Here is a 19,797-nt window from a genome sequence, read left to right as displayed (position 1 = left end):
GGGTTGGAGATTCATGATCCTTGAGGTCCCTTCCAACCCTGGCAATTCTGTGATTCTGTGATTCTGTGAATGTTGCAACTAGTTCCTCATACATTAAACAGTTCACCCATCAAATCCATATCTTTCCATTTTGGAGAGAAGGATGTTGCTGGGGTCATAGGCTTTAACTAAAGTCCAGATACATGACATCAGTAGTTCTTCCCTTGCCCATTGATGAAGTCAAATGGACAATAATGATAGCAGCCAACGTCTTGTCAGAATTGAACACATTTGGATGGAACTTCCCGTACGGCCCTCAAGTTACCAGCCATCACAGTAGCTGAATACACTAAACAAAGTTTTTCAGAATGCCAAATGTTTTCACACTTACCTACCTTAGTATATTAAACTATGAAGCCCCATTTTTATCTCTGTAAAAGCAGTATTTAAATCATATCTGAAATGAAGCCATGTGCAGTTTATTAACATTCTGCCAGATAGCTCTGTGCAGTGCTCACCCTAAATAGCCAAGGGTCATTTTGGGCCAGTGGTTTAAAAGGCAGTTTCGAATTGCAGCTGCTTTGCACATAGAGAGGGAAGTTACTATATCTGTATTTTAATTTGTTTTGAAAAGTCTGTGTCTAGTTTATGAAAAGGACTGAGGAAAGGAGCAGTTTATAGGGAAATTACAGGAGGTAGCTAATAGAAAGGTTATTTACAGCTACTAGTAGATATAAGGATTTTTTATTATACTTTATAATTTATAATTATAATAATTATTATGATGCAATTTATTATTATTAAATATTTGTTATTACTTATTATTTGCCATTATTTGCAAAATATTTGCTATTAAAAATACTGCTGATTCTTGTTTTGCCTTATTTTGAGCTTTATATTATTTCTTTTAACTATATAAAAGAGATATATACTCTGTGGTATCTGCACAGGAAATATTTCTTCAGGTGAAGTTAACTTGGATTGAGAAAACCATCACTAAAACAGTCATACAAAACTTCTGAATTACCATCTGATATATCCCTGGTATACTGTATCTGGTATTCCTGGTATACTGTAGTATTAGAATCCCCCTGATTGTTTTCAACCTCTTTGAAACATATTTTTCTTCTTTATCTTCAATTATTAGTGTAGAAAGGACCCATAAGAGCAAGGTACTATTAATGGAAATTTTAAAATATTTTTCCTACAAAAAATATTTTTCCTACTATCTTTTAAAGTAATAAGAATATGAGGCATGATGGAAGTAGTTTCTGTCATTTCTGTATGTTCTCCGTGGTCACACATCTTTTCAGATGTGGAAAGACATGCACATTCTCAACAGAGTATACATTGTTTGCTGAACTGTCCATAACCTTCCCAAACATAAATTCTGGCTTTATAGTAGTGTTCTGCCTTGCATTAGATTGCATAAATGCAGGTTGAAAGGTGCAGCATAGATTTCCTGGCAGCTATATGCAAGAAAAATAGGGATTTGGGATAATCCTTGAGAAATAGAAATCTGGTTCTCACTTGAGGAGCAGCGAATAGCAAGACAAGGTTCTCTGTCACTCTGGTTTCTGTAAAGAATATTCCTCATCAGTAATCTTAATCAGATTTCTTTTGACTTTTGTATTGATAATACCTTCATGGCCTCATATATTAGCTCACATTTATTCCTGGAAAGGAAAGGTCTTCAAATGGTGTAAGCCCCCATAGCTTCACTAAAATCAATAGAGTTACACTGCCAATAGAACGACTCTTTCAATTTCTCAAAATAGAATTTAGTTTTATTTAGTAATGTTGAGAATACCTCTTTGACTTGCTTTGAGTGATTTACAGTGATTTAACTATTGTGTGCTATGATTTTTCAGAGCTTGCCTGAAGCTAATTTTAATGAGAACTGTGGTTTAATCAATATGCTCTGTTTCAAATATGCATATTCACTGAGTCTTTCAATGTGTTCTGGATTTTATATATGACTTTCTATCAATATGAAATGTGTATCTTCATTAACAACTTATGCTTAAAGCAGGATAAATGCCAGGAAATCAAAGGATATTTCTATTTTCAGTCTAAGAACCAATTACTTTTTCTAAAGACCAGCACAATAAATAGTCTACCAGGTAATCTTATGTAGACCAGATGTTATTCTGGAATTTGAGATACTGGACCAGAAATACTGATATCTCTCGCTTAGCTTACATCCAGGCATGTTTTAAAGGCTTATGGAAATCTACATGTAAAGAGGTTTATTTGCTTTTTCAATTAGTGTGGTTGCACATAAGACAAGAACCGATATGTAAAATGCAGTTGTGCAAATATTTATAACAATTTGAGCCGATGCATTTTCATTCCTGATGCAGTATTGAATCACATTCTGATAGTCAGCCGTTTGACAGCTGTCTTGGAAACAGTCATAAAATTTCAGTTTCTCCTGTGGAAGCTTTGCACATTTAGCTCTCTATACTGGTGCCATAAACCAGATTTTGCTTTGTCTACTACTTTTTTATTTTAAAATAGCATAATTAGAAGTCTTTTAGCAATAGTATATTCATTTTTTTCCTGTTCTAAAACTCATTGCCTGTTCATTCATATCATTTTTTTCCTAATAAAACTATATTCTGAAAGCAGTGCAGGGAAAATGGAACTTAACAAAAAATATTCTTCCCACTGTTATATAATGTGGTAATTCTTTATTGAGTAAAGTGTGTACTTTTTCTATAAATTGTATGTCCTCAAAGAAAATGATTTTTTTCCTGGCTAAGAAATTGAACAATTTCCCAGCATAAGTACAAATACTTTTGTTTAACACAGGTAGATGTATTTAATAATCTCAGTAGGAAACGGTATAAATGCAATAAACTCACTGTGTATGTTTCTCAGTTTATGTCTGCAGTCACCTATTTCATTTTTGTTTATTTTTTTACTTCAAATTAAGATCTCCTGTAAGCTTAATATGCTATGAGGAATTTCTTCTCCTTCTTCCAGTGTCAAGAAGAAACACATCCAAATTTCTGAAAAATTGATACTAGTTTCTGAACTCTCTTCATGACCATAACACCACCAAATCAGGCTTTAATTTTCTATCTGGCCCCAGGTCCACCAGAAGTTTTGTACATTTCTGCACAGTTGTTCAGCTTCTACATGAAACATGATGAATATCCAGGTCTAAAACATTATCTAAGCTTAGGGTCAAAGGCAATAGGTGCAACTGAATCCCTTCAAGATGTTAAAGGAAAATGGACTAAAGAGTAACATTTCCTGAACAGTTCTGCAAGCCTGGTGCTACGTCAAAGAAGCAGAAGGGCTTCCATTGCATTCAGAACTCCATGTTTCAACCTCTTCTGTTTTTTCCCCACTGTATGTGGACACAGATGGGTCACTCTTGCTGAGGTGATTAACTCAATTTTCTGTGTTAAAAGAATTTACTTAGTATTTGTAGAATCTTCTCTGCGCACTAAAGCCAAGAAAATGCACACATGCCATGGTGCCTAGCTTGCAGAAAGATTAATTTGCTGCTATGGATGTACAGTAATTTGCATCTCCTATAACCCCCATTTCAAAGGCTTGATCCTGAGCTCTCTCTGAAAAGTCATGAGGTCTCCGACTATCTGCAATTCCTCCCTAAATCTTCTGGGGATTTATTGCTCTCAGCATTTTGTAGGTTTCGTTTCTTAATGAGTGGGCATTTACAGTGTCTGAACCTCCTTGAGCTGAAAACTGGAGCAAAATTCAAGCCAAATAATGATGTGGAAACCAGAGAAATACTCCATTCTCAATTCATGACTTTCTGCACTCTAATTATTGTAGAGGTAATTCTGCTTGTTACTGCATTCTTTTTTCCACTGTAAGACAGATTCCATAATAACTAATGTGGTCTTTGGTTTCTTAGCTCCTATGAGACTTTCTTTACACCTTAATTCTCTGTTCAGTTGTTTACTTGAGGAAAGGACTAGCAAGGAGGCAAAACCCCAATAATTATTCTTATATGCTTTCCCACTTTCTCTATGCAAAGGATTTGTTAAAGATATTTATTATCTTCCCTAAATAACATTCTAAGCTAGCATTTCAATCATTTCAGTAACTAATGTTTGTTTTTTATAAGCAGTAGTTTAATTTGGCACATTGCATAATGCATGTGCAATAAGGGTGCCATATTTGATGGATAAATGCCTAGAAAAAATCATATTGCCTAATAAATAATGTTAAATTTGGATATCCTATTCATTTAAAGCATACTCGTCATGAATTATTAACTGTACTAACTAGTGAGATGTTTATATCAGTGCATTAATAATCTGAAGCATTTTTGAAATATGCCCATTTGAAACTACACAATATAATCCCTTTATTTTCACAGATAATTAATGTCTCCTCTGTGGTGGCAAGTTTCCAGAGCAGCTTAAACCAGTACATACAGTACATACACATAATCTTTGACTAGTCTCTTGGGGTGAAAATTATTGACACTAAGGTGTTTCTGCGTTAGAAGGGAATTAGAGCAGCATGTTTGTACTGATGGGAATCTGAATTTCTGTAGATAGTACATTCCCTCTCACAGTTTCCAGGTAGCAATGACTTTGAACTTGCTTGTGTGTCTCTGAACTGCTTTGCCTCCCTCCCACATTTTGCAGAGCACTTGGCCACCAGCACATCCAGCAGAAGATCACAGTATCTGTTGTTACACACCACTTCTGAGGCTGGTGATAATTAGGATTGTTATCAGCAGGCTTAATTTATAGTTAACACCTTCCTTGCAGTTCCCTCTGAGACTTTGCTTTACTGAATGTTACTTGGGAACTATACTATGTATTTAGACAAAGCATGTCCTTAATAGTATCTATCATCTGAAAAAGACTGTACACCTGGGATACTGGTAGTGAGCCACCTACAGACCTATTTTTTCCCTACCTCTCAGAAGCTGTTAATATTTAGGTGATAAAATCTGCTTAAAAATCTGATGATAGCAGCAGATCGTCCATATAGTGCAGTAGGAGGAACTGCCTAGGGGACTGTCGGACCGGACTCAGAATTCTGTCAATCACTATCTGACAGATCGTGGGAGAGCACGCCATCCCTTGTGGGAGCACTCGCCAGTGATACCGACGAGCCGGGCCTTGGTTATTACGGACAGGAACCGTAAAGGCAAAAGCCTCCCTGTCTTGCTCAGCCAGGGGTATGGAGAAAAAGCAATCCTTCAAATCGATAACAACAACCCCCCAGCCTGCAGGCACGGCGGATAGTACGGGCGCACCCTGCTGAACTACACCAAAAGGCACTAACTGAGCGTTAACTGCGCGCAAGTCATGCAGCAAGCGATAGGATCCTGACCGTTTCTTTATCACAAATACAGGAGTGTTCCATTGACTAAGAGAGGGTTCTATATGACCTAAGCGAAGCTCTTGCTGTACTAATGCGTGAAGCGCTACAAGCTTTTCTGTCGGTAAGGGCCACTGATCCACCCAGACAGGTCGCACTTCCTGTCTCCAGCGCAGTGGGATCGCATACTGCTCTGACAATTGGCAGATCGTGGCCCCCATTATAAATTTGTTATGCGTGCCGCCACACCCCGCAGAAAGTCCCTCCCTAAGAGGGTTCCTGGCACCTGCGCCACTAACGGGGTAAGCAAAACAGGCCTTTCCAGGGAGCCATCCCTGTTGATTACGACAACCTCAATCTTCTGGGCGGACCTCCGGGTGGGTGTTGTTCCTCCCACTCCCGCTATCATCTGTGTCGCCCCTGTAGGCCATGTAGAGGGCCAATCGGATTCCGCAATTACCGTCACATCTGCGCCAGAGTCTATCAGGGCAGTGACAAAGATGGACCGTGGCCCCGCTGAATCAGGTGGGAGTTCAGTGATCGTAATAGTGGCCTTCACTAGAGGGCGCTCCTCACAACCCAAAGACAAAGCAACCATAGGCTGGCTCAGGTCTCCCAACTGCAAGCGGACAGGGAGGTCTCCGGTCGAACGTGGTCTCCCTCTCGATCTATTGGGCGGCTGCGATCTACTTCGAGCTCTACACTGCGGCGCCTTATGGCCCCTTTTCCCACACAACTGGCATACTGGACTTTCGTTGCTGCCTATTCTGGCCCTACACTGGGCCCTGATATGGCCCCACTGGCCGCACCTAAAACATGGGCCTTGAGCCTCTTGATCCACTGCCGGATAGCCGGGGTGATGATAACCAAAACCCCCGTGCGCCATCATCACTCCAGTCACTGCGGCAGCAACCTCGCCTGCCACAGACGGATTTGACTTTTGTTTCTCTACGATATACTTGATGGCCTCACCGGGGGTGTGAAACTTTTCCGGCGCCGCTCTTAGCAAAGCACGTACGTCCCCGTTCGACTTTTGATATAGGCAGTCCAGAATAACAGGGTTATGGACCGCCCTAGGAAGGTCTGACCCTTCTACGGCCTTTATCAGCCTATTTGCAAAATCCTGAAATGACTCCGTGGGGCCCTGTGTAATTTCTGTCCACGGAGTAGCGGGCTCTGCATTCCTTGCGAGCCTTCTAAACGCCTCTAAAGCGGCGTCAGATGTAGCAATTAATTCCCCAGGTCTCAGGTGGGCAACTTGTGCCTGGGCAGTTAACAGACCTGGTGCGCTACCCATCAATCTCTGAAGGTCGGAGTTGTGTAATACGTTCGCTGGATCGTTTTGCGCTGTAACCAATAATTGTCTGAGCCGGGCCTGCCACTCCTCCTTCCACAATGTATACTGCACCGGCTTCAAAACCATACGCATTAAATTCTCTATATCATAGGGCAAGAGAGGCCCCTGTGCGGTAAGGTTCTCGAGGGCATTCATTGTTAAGGGGGATTTCAAACCCTTTTTCTCAACTGCCTCAAGCACCCTCGTGATCCCTTTCGGGTCTAGAGGAACCCAAATTGGACCGTTTTCTGAGGCTACAACCGGAAACGCAGCTGGATTCGCTAAGCCCTTTTCTTCTGCTGCCTCTTTAATTTTAGCCCAGTCAGTAACCGGGCCCCCCCACCGGCGCGGGCTCCCTCCCGGGTGCGGGCTCCCACACCGGCGCGCTCCGCCTACCGCCCTATCGCGTTCTTCAAGGGGCGGTTCTGGCTGTGACGTTTTCTCCAAAGAAGGACATAAAGACGGAGCAGGGTAAGGCGAGGGCGGGGCTGTCGGCTCACATGACTGACTCGGCGACTCCTTCTTCTCCGTCTCTCCGCCTCTGCTCTCCGCCGTCGGCGCCATCTTTGCCTCGCTGGATCTATGAGAAAGCAAAGACCCGCTCCCGGCAGCCCCCGTCACGCTCCGGTCCACCCCGAACCCTCCTTCTGCCTTTGCCGCTTTAAGAGCCTCAAGTATCAAGCCCCATGTTTTAAGCTCTGAGGCTTTTTGGTCGGACATGGCGCGCTGGCACAGCGCCGCAGTGAGTGAGTCCCACCGATTTGAGTCGAGCACCTGTTTAGGGGAGTCCAGCTCACCCTCCTTTTCTAGCCGCGATAACACGGCCGCGATCTCCTTCTTAGAAGGAACGGTCTTACCGCAATAAGTTTTACAGAAATGTAAAAGTACCTGAATTACTTGATCCATAATTACACACGCGACCTGCCGCCACCTCACAGGTTCCACCGCAGTGTGTCTTCCGCAGGCGACCTGCCGCCACCTCACAGGTTCCACCGCCTTACGGGCACGCCGGGCAGCTACTACTCACAGGGTGAATCACGTCGGGGTCACCATTTGTTGCCGTTCTCTCTGCAACACTCGTTTTCCACCCCATAAGGTGCTGCTTTGCCAGCGAAACCGACCCCATACCAGGTCGGGGCCAAATGCTCACACAGACCCCAAGTATAGGTGAAGCAAAATGGCGTTTATTAAAATGTAGCAGGCACTTAAATATTCTCGTCCCTGCTTTGTCTACACCCCTTGCATTCACGCTGTCCTATCGTGGGACAGCACCTGGCAAGCCCTGAGCATAGGGAACCTGACCCCGTCACACACCGTGTCCGCGCTACGCCTACTACACACCTATCCTTACTTCAGGTAGCATTCCTATCCTCTTTAATTTCTCAGCTGGCTTCAGGCTGAGCTTAGCTGTGGGCTCTGAAACTACCCTTTGGTGTTGAGTTGGAAATTGCTCACCTAGATTCAATATGATCATTCACTCTGATATTTCACTTCTGTCTTATAAAGGCTTACTAGGCCATCCTTAGGACAATATATCAGTACTATTAGGCTGTAACTTATCCTCTTTGGAGAAAACATTCAGTCATTAACAGAACTGTGTTCTTTAATTATGTCTTTGGTATCTAACTGTCTCAAAATATAGAATCCAGCCAAGAGTTTTTAAATTCTTCATTTTGGGGGTTTACCACCTTAATTATGTTAAAATTAGCATTTCCCTTTTTCAAATTCTTTCATTTGCTCTCTTATTTCACCTACATACAATTCCTCAGGAAAAAAAAAAAAAAAAAAAAAATCAGCTAGTCTGTTTTAGAATTATACCCCTTCTGAACTTTTTCTGATCTCTCTTTTAACTTTGAGCTTTCTTTCGTGTCCCGTTCCTCTCTGTAGCCTAGTAATATCACTACCTGTTCAGGTATTCTATTCAGGCATGATTCATGCTACCTCCTCTACCACTTCCTTCCTGGCTTTTCAACATCCATTGCTACGCACAGGGCACAGGCCTTTGCATAATCACATTTATAGCAACATGTCTATATAGCTTTTTATATTGCCCTGCTCAATGATCCTCTTTAACTCAATAGCTTTTTGTTACTTTGACTTAGTTGGAATCTATAGAGAATGGGAAAGGAAAGGGATAGTGTGTTTCAAAACTTTTTGATTAAAGAAAGTATGTAGGGCATGCATGCCCTCTATCTGAAACATTTTCAGTGGGGAAGATGAGTTTTGGGACTCAGCTAGAGCAGAAGGCATAGTGGTTTGCACCATGCAAACCCACCATGCTGGGAAAATGTTTATCTCTCAGCCTCAGTTCCGCAGTTCGGACTTTGGTTGCAAAAGTTCTGTCATTATAATCCACTTACTGCCTCTAGTGCCTAGAACACGCTCTTCCCTGCAGAATACCCCAAAGTACACATCCTTGATTCTCACAGGCAATATATAGAAAAGAAGTCAATATGTGTTCCTTTTTAATCTGCAACCCATGAGCAGAGAATGATAGGTCTCACTTGTTTTATATTTATGCTGTCACTCTAATAAATATTTCCCATGCTACATAACTCCTTCAGATTATGTCTTTTTGAGTATTGTTCTTAATAATGCATTTCATTACAGTTGGCAATTGATGCTTTACATTACTGTACAAACTGTTAATTTACCGCTAACACTTTTAATTGTTGGCTTAGTTTGATTTCCTTCTTTTAATTCTTTCCATCTGTGGAGGAAAAAGTGTTCCACTGTAGCTGAGGAACTACACATTTTAGATGATTTTTTTTTAAGCTTTTTTTTTTTTTTTTTTTTTTTTTTTTAATGTTTGCTAATTTGCCTAGTAATAAGTTTCTATTGTGCTCTTTTTTTTATTTTTATTTTTTGCATAATTTGTCCAAATCAGATCATGGCTTACTGAAGACCACAGAATAGAGCAATAGAGCAGTTAATACTGTGTGATCATGAACATAGGGTTTCATACATTACTTCTACCCCATGCATAAATTTAACTTGTTGATAGTGATTATGATGCAGTAGAGTTCATCTTTCCGTAAAGGTAAAAACTTCATAGAAACCACATTGCACTTTCCATAAAATATAATTATTCTGGTATTTTATTTTATTATATGGAACACGCACAAACTGTAGCCTTGTCTTCCATGCTTTTTATTGAGGAAAAACAGCAAAGAGAGAAGCTTATTTTCATAGAATCATAGAATGGCTTAGGTTGAAAAGAACCACAATGATCATCAAGTGTCAACCCCCCTGCTATGTGCAGGGCTGCCAACCACTAGACCAAGCTGCCTGGAGTATCCAGCTGGACCTGAATGCCTCTAGGGATGGGGCATCCACAAGCTCCTTGGGCAACTTGTTCCAGAACATCACTACACTCTGCATGAAAATATCTAATATGTAACCTAAATCTCCCCAGTCTCAGTTTAAAACCATTCCCTCTTGTTCTATCACTATCCACCCTTGTAAAGTCTTTCCCCCTCCTGTTTATGCGACCCCTTCAAATGTTGGAAGGCCATAATGAGATCTCCTAAAAGCTTTCTTTTTTCCAAACTAAACAAACCCAGTTCCCTCAACTTTCCCTTATAGGAGAGGTGCTCCAGCCTTCTGATTATCTTAGTGACCCTCCTCTGGACTTATACCAAGAGCTCTGTCTTTCTTGTGCTGGGGACCCCAGGCCTGGAAGCAGTACACCAGGTGGAACCTCACAAGAGACAAGTAGAGTTTTAGTTCACTTTTCAAAGCTCTTCTGATGTCCAGAACTTTAATATATGTGCTAGTTTTTTGCAGAGGATGCAATCATCTGCTATAGATGTAACACAAATAAGCAAAATTCTAGTTTTGACCTTCTTTAACACTGAAGAACCATAATATTCGGACATAGCTGAAGTTGCTGATTTAGTTTGGAAACTGTTTCTATTCTATCATATGGCAACTCATATCTGTTAACGAGATTTGATTTTCCAGTAGTCTATGCCAATTTTATCTTACTGTATTTGTACTGATTTCTGGCAAGTTCCATATGTTTTATTCCATTCTGTCAATCACATGGTGTGAAACAGAAATATCAAGAATAAAATGGTAGCAAACACAGCAGGAAAAAAAAAAAAAATGAGGAAAAGTAGTTTTTAGTTACTGTGAAGCAGGGGTTGATTCTTGTACTTGGGAATAACTAACCTCCCTCTAGGTTTATGTACTGACACTTAATCCCAGTGGAAGCACCTGAGAGATTTTATTGACTCTGACCTGACAGACTGAACCTCTGTTCTGCTCAGGAAACACAGAAAGTATTTTGACGCACTGATTGTGTGCCGGGGAGCATCACAGCAAAACTGGAATTTTTCAAAACATAGCTCCCTCTTGTGATGAGCATTAAAATATTACCAAGAGGTAATAGGATAACAAAATTGTTAGCCTACCCCTCCCTATTTTAGAAGCAATTTGTTTAGAGCAGTAAAGGATCAAGTTGAAATGCACAAAATGGGATGTATTTTATGTAGAACTGCTCATAGTGCCTCTTAAAATCTTTTAAAATCAGTTGGCATTCAATCACAGCAACAACCGTTCCTCAAAATGAACATGTAGATTAGAAACCTGATATTATAACCACTGTTAAATTTTAGAAAATCAGCTGTCTAGATAATGAAATCTTATTTAGAATGCTTTTCCTTAATATTTCACAGTGAATATTGGAGAGTATCTTTGATATATAAGTAATGTGATTGTGCAGTTGGTTTTCCTACAAAAGATAGGCCTAAAGTAGAAGATAAAGTAGTTAAGATATATTTCATTTGCTTCTGTGGATGTTTAAGTTTCTACATTACAGCACTATTAAACTTTGCAATAAATAATGCTAGATTTTTTTTTTTTTTTTTTACACTCTGCTGAAATGTCATTGGTACCAGCTGTGTAAAATGGTATAGTTACATTCTTGGCATCATGAAGGAAATCGCATTATTAAATTCTGAAGAGCGAATATGTAAAAATTAAATGATATGCAACAATTTGACAATAATTTCTTATTGAATATTCTCAGTTTGCAAATAGTATTGCTCTTTTTCTGATTTTCACATGTGTTAAGGTTATGTCTAGCTCATTCTCATGTAAATTTGAAACCTGTAGAGGAAATTACATGAACTGAATTATAGTACATGTAACTTTTTTGCCTCTCAATTTGTTTTCTGTATTAATAGAAAATTATGTGACATTACAGATGAATTTCATGGAATCATAGAATAGCTTGGATTGGAAGGGACCTTCAAGAACATTTATTTCCAACCCTGTGAATAAAATAGGTTGACTTTTAAAAAGTGAAAAACTATTTTTTTTTTTTAAAGAGTTTTTGCCATATTTAAGGAGTTCATAAATGCCATGGTCTTTCAAATGCAGAATAATTGAAGAAATAAAAAATAAGGATAAAGCAATTTAATGGTGGAATTTACAATGATGAAACATGAAGGAGTTGAAAGGGATATCCAAAGAATGGCAAGATCCAAGTGGATAAAAAAAAAAAAAAAAAAAAAAAGAAACTCTGTAAGGCATTTCAGAAAATTAAAATTGGAGAATCTGGAGTACGTGTTAAGAAAATGAAACAACCCAACATTAGACTGGAATTCTCTCTCTGTAGTTTTTAATGCCAACCTCATTTATTACAAACTTGATGCCATGCTCTGGGGAAAGTAGAGAAGGTTTTGTGATCTCTTAAGGAACTCTGTTTTCATAAAGTCTCTCCCCAGCTTTCCTGTACATCCTTCAGTTAGTTTAAAAAGCATACAGTTGACCCCCCCCCCACCCCCAAAGTGGTTTGGATAGAAAGAATCTTTTAGATGTTACAATAATTGTTTAGTCTGTTACAAAAGGCCAGGTGTCTACAAAATTTGGATACAAAGGTAGCTTGCCTGGATTTTAATCTTGAAGTAGGAAATATTCTTTTTAAAGAATATTCAATTTCGTGGGAAATATTCAATTGCAAAACTTCATTTGTCTAATTATCTGTTTTGAATTTAATTGTTGTTGGGTTTTTTATTATTATTTTTTGTCTTTGATTTTTTTTTTTTTTCTTCAAGATAATGATAGGACACACATCATGTCAAATTAAACACACTTGGAAAACTTCAGAAACAACGTGATTCACTTTATTGAAACACTGGCTGAGTGTCCTGATAATTACAATTATTTTGTGCATTTTTTGGGGCGTAAGTCTACAAAGTAGAACTATTGAGCCTTGGTCAAAATGTTCAGTGAGTGATGGAGGAGCAGAGAAATCAGCACAAAAGATCACTTGTGTCACTTTATAATTTCCAACAAACAAAAGGTCAAGTTTACTGGAATGTTGATGTAAATTTGCTTTTCATCTTGCAGATGAAAACTCTAATGTATTGCAGTGGTGAAAAAACCTTAACATTCCACATGTACTTTGAGAAGAATATACAAGCATAATGGAGGAAAACCATGCTATATATATGCAAATTAATATGGATATATGCACATCTTTCTTCTGTAGAATATTTTCTCCATCATCTTGGAAGGCTTATGCCCCCTAACTTTAATTTTATTTTCCCTTTGGAGTCTCTTTCTGCATTCTGATAACTACCTGCTGACTAACAGGCTGCTAACAGAGGTCATGGGCAAGAGTCGAAATGTTTTGAGCATAGACTCCTCAGTGGGGTTGTGGTATTAAAGTTATAGTCTATCTCCAAGAAGATCATTATCATTACAAAGTAATACACATCATTAAGGAGAATCTCCATGAAGACCATTATCGTTATGTGGTGACACACATCATTAGACAGTATCTTTAACTGCACAGTCCATTGAGGAGGGTACAGTCATAACATGACAGCTCTCTAGAGTGACATAAGTCAACCTGCCCATTTATTTCAGCAGGGGTTAGCTTACTTAGGCCTTAGTGATTCATTTTGACACACTTTCTTATCTACCAGTTTTTAAATGGGAGGAGTTTCTCTAGGAAAACCCCAGGGCTCTTTTCTGAAAAGGAAAATTCCCAATGGAGTTGTACTTTTTTTCTGCAGTATTACTGGTTGGCTGCAAAGGGTTCAGACCTGTTGCCTCTGTTCCAGGGTGACCAGCTGGAAAGGAAAACAGCACCTTGCACATCGCATATTGCATATGAGTTTCACGTGGGACATGCACTGAAGGGCTATCATCAAAAACAGATATGTACTGAACTTAAGAACATACAGCTACAAAACAAATTTGTTACTGAGTGCAATAGATAGAATCATAGAATCGCTCAGGTTGTAAAAGACCTTCAAGATCATCAAGTCCAACCTCAACTTAACCATACTACCCTAACAATCCTCTGCTAAATGACATCTCTGAGCACTGTATCCTAACAGTTTTTAAACACATTCAGGGATGGTGACTCAACCACCTCCTTGGGGAGCCCATTCCAGTGCTTTACCACCCTTCCAGTAAATAAGTTTTTTCTTATCCAACCCAAACCTACCCTGGCACAACTTGAGGCCATTTCCCCTCATCCTGTCTACAGTGAGAAGAGACCAATCCCGCTGTCACTGCAATCACCTTCCAGGTCAATTGACTATCATATTTATGCCATTGTGAAAGTAGCTCAGCTGTCCATACTTACCATGTGCTACAGTGGGAAAGATTAGTGGGGTGGAAAGGTGATACAAGAGTGAAGCGACACAAAAGTGAAACAGGAGGGGGAAAAAAAAAACAACAACCAAAAACCAAACCAAACCAAACCAAACCAACAACCCCCCCCCCCCCCCAAAAAAAAAAAAAAAAACCAAAAAAAAAACAGACAAGACTCACCAGTCCCCAGTGATCTAGGCTCATAGAGGATAGAGCAGTTAGCCCTTAAATAGAGGGTCTAAGAGAGGTGCATCCAGGCTGCAGTCCAGTGCACCCCCTTCTGATCACACAGGTGAACTGCCTTCACCTATGCTTCCAGGGCTGAGCTGGTCCTTTCCCCAGGTGATCAATCAGTGGTTCAGGCCATGACTCAACAGTTCCCATACACCATGGGTTGGGTAGAGACCTAGACATATACTGCATGTAAAATAGCATAGTCATCCTCAAATAGGACAGTGCAGAAAGGTCACACTTATACATTTTGAATCAAATTTAGATGCTTCAAACATGTTTCTCTCTCAACTATGTAATCCTTAATGTAGGCATAATAAATCAAAGCTAAGTTTGATGCCTATAATCAATCTATACTCATGACTATTGTCATTAATCCATTGTGCTATATATCATATTGCACTTGTATGCTGTCTTTATGCTCCTTAAATGTGTTGGTTTTTTTTTTTTTTTTTTTTTTTTTTTGTATCCTTTCAGAAATTATAATACATAAACATTTATCTACCCTTTTACAAGAAATCATCTTTTCGTAAGTGTAGTCATTGGTTTTCTACTTCCTCTCTGGATAAAGAAGTGAAAATCTTTGAGAATTAGAAGTGCATATTTTCAGATAATAAAATTTAGAAATGTTCCAGTTTTTCATACTGCATGTTTGAGATGCAGGAGAGTGCATTTCCTACAGTGTTATCCACAGGACAGCTTAATTGGAAGTCTGATTAAGGGTATAAATAAAACCCTACAGCTTTTAGATGTAGCCTTCAGAAAAGAAGAGCAAAAGCTATACAAAGATGATCAGAACATCCTTTTTTAATTATTTAAACTTAGTATTACAATACTAAAAGACCAGTTGGAATATATTCTGTGTTCCTTTTACTCTTTTTGCACCCAACATCTTAAATGGCTTCCAGTTTTAACATGACCTGAATAATCAAGGATAACATTCATAATGCCTTTGCTTTAGTAGCTTTGCAATACATATTAATATATATAGTTATACACATACACAGATGGAGATTGATCTGAAATTAGTGCCTCCTATTTATTTCCATGGAAACTAAAACAGTTACAAAGAGCCCATTACCGTCATTTGATAGAGCAATCTCTTGGCTACAAAACACTATTTTTCAACCTAGTGACCACCATTAGCTAAGTGTTTTCACCAGTGATGTAAAAGAATCTGCATGCACCCTCATAAAAATCTGCACTGTGGAGTTGACCTACTATTATTGAGACTGTCCTACAGAAGCTCTTCTCATGTCCATTCACTAAGCGAATGGTCCTTGCTGCACTCCCTGCATGGGAGATGATCTCACCTCTAAAGCTGTAAATAGGACTGTAGTATTAGCACCTAATGTGCATCTGTCTTACTGTATGTATAATATCTTTCTGTAATGGTATCATTTTTTATGACATTTACTTAATTTCAGTTAGAGTAGCAAACATGCTTCTGAGGTCACTCTGAAAGTAACTTTCAGGAACAGTCTCTTCTAGTATTTTCTTCTGAAGATACACTTCTGACATATTTCTGAACTTGATATCTGTTCTTAATCACCTGAGAACTTTATAGGAATGGTATCTTTTGATGTTACTATTTTTCAGCATAGAAATGTGAAGTTTAGGACTCCCAATGTCATTTAACACAATTTGTAATACAATTAATTCTCACGGATAAATCCCAATGGCACTATATTTTCTTACAAGATAGTTCTCTTAATCTCTGATTAAACTGATAATTTCTGATGGATGTCTAAAGATTTAGCTTTTCTGTCAGATTCTGTGATGTTGATAAGAACAGTCTTAATTTAAGGAATGAACAGGGAAATTCAGTAGCGGCTGCATAATCTCTTCATCTAGTTTAGGATAGAAGAGAAAATGAGTATCAGAACGATAAAAGAAAAAGAGTGTTAAATTTACTAGATCAATAGTTAGATAAATAAAACAAAGAATTTAAGAGTTCTGCCTACTTCATCTAGAAAACTGGGTCAGAGAAACTTAGCAGAAATATTTTCAAGATCAAAAACTGAAAAACAGAAGGCCAAACCTTGAACTTATGATGCAGGATTTCAGATGAGATCCAAAGGGACAGGTCAGCTTCATGTTGAGAGTTGTTATGTCCATACACTGAGTGAAGTAGAGAATAGGATGTGCTGGATGTGAAAAGTTATCCAGTACCCTTGTGGCTACAGTTCTGTTTTAGTTGATTTCAGGAGGCGGATAGTAAAGGGGGCAGAGTAAGAGGCAAAATTCCTTAGGTAATGAGGATTCATTAATTTTCCTGCTCTCAGAGCTACTTTTTTTTTTGTGTGTGTGTGTGTGTGTGTGTGTGTGTGTGTGTGTGTGTGTGTGTGTGTGTGTGAAAAGCAGCCAAGGGTTGCTGTATAGCTGAGTTGTTTTAACAATTGACCCACGAACAGATTTCAACACTAAAGAACAGAAAAAGTCAGATTTGCCACAGTCATGCTGTGTGGTGAGGATATCTTTAGGGAACATAAAGATACGGTGTGTGATGTTCTGTTAAATAAAGAAATGTGTTGTAGAAAAAAATTATTACTGATTGAAGATTTGGAGGAAAAATGAATAAAACAGAATATCTTTAACATCAAGATTGCCTTGGGGAAGCATGGTAGGAGGAGAGTTTTTGGTATTTCTCCCAGGACAGATCTGTATACAGACATGAATCATCTGTAGTGTTATTAGTAGGATAAACATTAGCAACTGGTTCATTCCAATGTGTCAGTGAAACATCTTGTCTTCCTAGAAATGCATTGTATATTACTACTGAAAGTAATGATGCTTGTAGCAGCAAACATTTATCGCTAAACTGTCAATTAGTTCTATAGATTTATTTTTAAAATAATTTTAGTTACTGTTGCCACTTTTGTATCGAACTGAGCATTCATTAATTCATTCAGCCAAAATTAAACAGAAAAAAATAAATACTTTCAGAAAGGCAAAGTTTGAAAAATGAAGGAATAACTTTTTGAGAGCGGATGAACTGCTCAGTAAGAGAGATGTAAAAGCAAACAGGCTTGCTGGTTGTATCTCAAAATTGGTAAGTTTCTGGAATAGATATAGATTTTTTAAAAACACTAAGCATTAAAGGGAAAATACAGTAGATGTTATCTGGATGTAGTATATGTAATGATTTTATAAATGGAGAAGTTCTGTTGCACACTTATATCCTTTATTTGGATTCACTAAAGCGTTTGATAAAATATAATTAGTGAAGCGCGAGAAGATTTAGTAGAGCAATTGTAAAGCAAAGCAAATATTAATGAATAAATTAAAAAGAAGAGTCATCTATTCATTAGTGAGATTCGTCAAGAATTAGGATAAGTGTTACTTAATATTTTAGAATTTTCAATAATAAACATTGAAGCATACTGGTAAAAGTTACTATTGACAAAGTTATTACATAGAAAGACTTGCATGATCTTGATGAAAAGGAAATAAGTGAGGGAGAAAAGTCTCTCTTGTTCCTCTGGGCAGCACTAGGATATTTGGGCTACCAATATGACACAGCCCTGAGAATGGGAAATGGACCCTATAATGCTATGAAGTAATGGACTGTTAGAGACAGATGTTTGTGTGTGACCATTGTACAAGGCACTGGTAGGTTCCTGGAATACAGTGTACAGTGCTTTTAACCCAGTTTCAACCAGTTTCAAAAAAGAAAGAAAAGAAAGTGGAACGGACTGTAGGAATAAAGCTACTAGATTGACCAGGGATAGCAAACATTCCATAAGAGGAAAATTAAGGATATTGTCTAAGACAAAATAGAAAAAAAAAACTGAGGCTTTAGTATTGCTGCCTATAACTATTGCAGCAGGAAAAAACAAAATGGAAAAAGAGCTGAGGGAAAATATCACTAGAGAAATAGCCAGGTGTAAAACGTCTGCAGATAAATGTATTTTGAAAATGAAGTGTTTAACTGGCAGAGCCATGAGATGCTGGAAGATACAGTCTCCCATCGGGAGTCATGGGGCCAAAAAGTTAATTAGTTTTAAGATGGAGATTAATCCTATTTTTGAGCAGATTCCATGATATGGCCACCTGAAATAACAGGGGATTGGACTTCATTCTGCAAGTTTCTTTCACAAGTCAGGTTCCAGTGGTTTTGTCGTAAGTCTTTCGGAAGCTGGTATTTTCCCAAAATCTCTAAGGGCTTGTAACAATGAAAAATCTATTCTTTCAGTAACTACCTACTTCTAATGATTACAGTGAACTTGAAATTGGGAACTTCAAGGATGTAATATGTATGAAGAAAATAAGGCCACATTTGCATATATTTTAATACTTGCAAGATTTATTGCACTAATGTCAAAGAATTGAAGATGGTGAACTGCAGAATCTGAATGCTAAACTTTCAACGTTATTGACTATCAAATACTGCCTATGGCATCCTCTTATTTCAGTTACTATATATACTTCAGGATGTGTATTTCAGAGCTTGACCTTCAATAGCTCTCTCTGATCTTTTATGCAGATTCAGCTTATTCTTAATCTTAAATCTCTGTTGAAAGTGGAATGTATCCCTTTGCAAACTATTTACACTTGATCTTGTTCTCAGAAAAACTTACACGGGTCATGTCTAGTGTTACCCAATAAAAAAATCCATCTATGAATAATCAATTATTTCAATAGGATTGATGACAAATAGACATACACACAGAGAATTCTAACCCAGATTTCAGAATATATGGTGATGTGCGGGCTTGGGGAAGAACTCTCACAAAGGATGGAATCACTCCAAGGAGATGACTGTGAATCAGATCAATGATCCTATTTCTCCCAGCTGAAAACTGTAGTTGCATATGCAGTGAAATACTTTCTACAGTTTACAAGATATATTCTTGGCTTGCTAAATGGGAAATGCTGTGCTCCAGTGCATTTCAAGCCTCATAAGTGATGGTACTATATTGAAATGCCTTTTAAAAATCCAGTCAAAATAATTGATTTTCATAGGCAGAGTTCAGTTTGTCATCAAGTTGCATTCCTTACAAACCCCTCAGAAATGTAGTGTGCCAATAAAATATGCAGAATGATTATACAACCGCTATCAGTTTTGATTGTGTTGTTTGTTTTGGCATCCTTATGTTGAAATGTTTTATTTCCTTCCAAAATTTAAGTGCCAAAAAAGAATGTTATTTATTCTGTAGCTGCCCACTAAAGCCCCAAAAATGCATGGATAACATTCCAAACTTTATGAATACCCTTTTTCTAACAGTGACTCATCTACAAACAGTAATAAAAAAGATTAGAACATCATTCTAGGCAGATGTATTGTAACAGAAAATGTTATACAAATTAAACCTTGT

General features: G+C 38.4%; 2 protein-coding genes across 2 annotated transcripts in view; one reads left to right on the top strand and one right to left on the bottom strand.

The window, feature by feature from the left end:
- ROBO2 (roundabout guidance receptor 2) overlaps positions 1-19,797 on the top strand; it is a 1,058,225-nt gene that overhangs the window by 317,794 nt on the left and 720,634 nt on the right. The window lies entirely within an intron of this gene.
- On the bottom strand, positions 4,935-7,972 carry LOC149919900 (uncharacterized). Its single transcript, XM_090121101.1, has one exon. It carries the CDS (start codon positions 7,538-7,540, stop codon positions 5,519-5,521), a length of 2,022 nt encoding a protein of 673 aa, XP_089977227.1. The 5' UTR covers positions 7,541-7,972; the 3' UTR covers positions 4,935-5,518.

Source organism: Phasianus colchicus, chromosome 1 (assembly GCF_987193195.1).
Source record: "Phasianus colchicus chromosome 1, bPhaCol1.hap1.1, whole genome shotgun sequence".
Classification (NCBI taxonomy): Eukaryota; Metazoa; Chordata; class Aves; order Galliformes; family Phasianidae; genus Phasianus; species Phasianus colchicus.
Note: the sequence above shows the minus strand (reverse complement) of the source record. Positions and strands in the feature narration are given on the sequence as shown.

Bases quoted from the DNA above. Each gene is read 5' to 3' on its own strand.
- LOC149919900 (XM_090121101.1), bottom strand. From the start codon at position 7,540: ATGGATCAAGTAATTCAGGTACTTTTACATTTCTGTAAAACTTATTGC.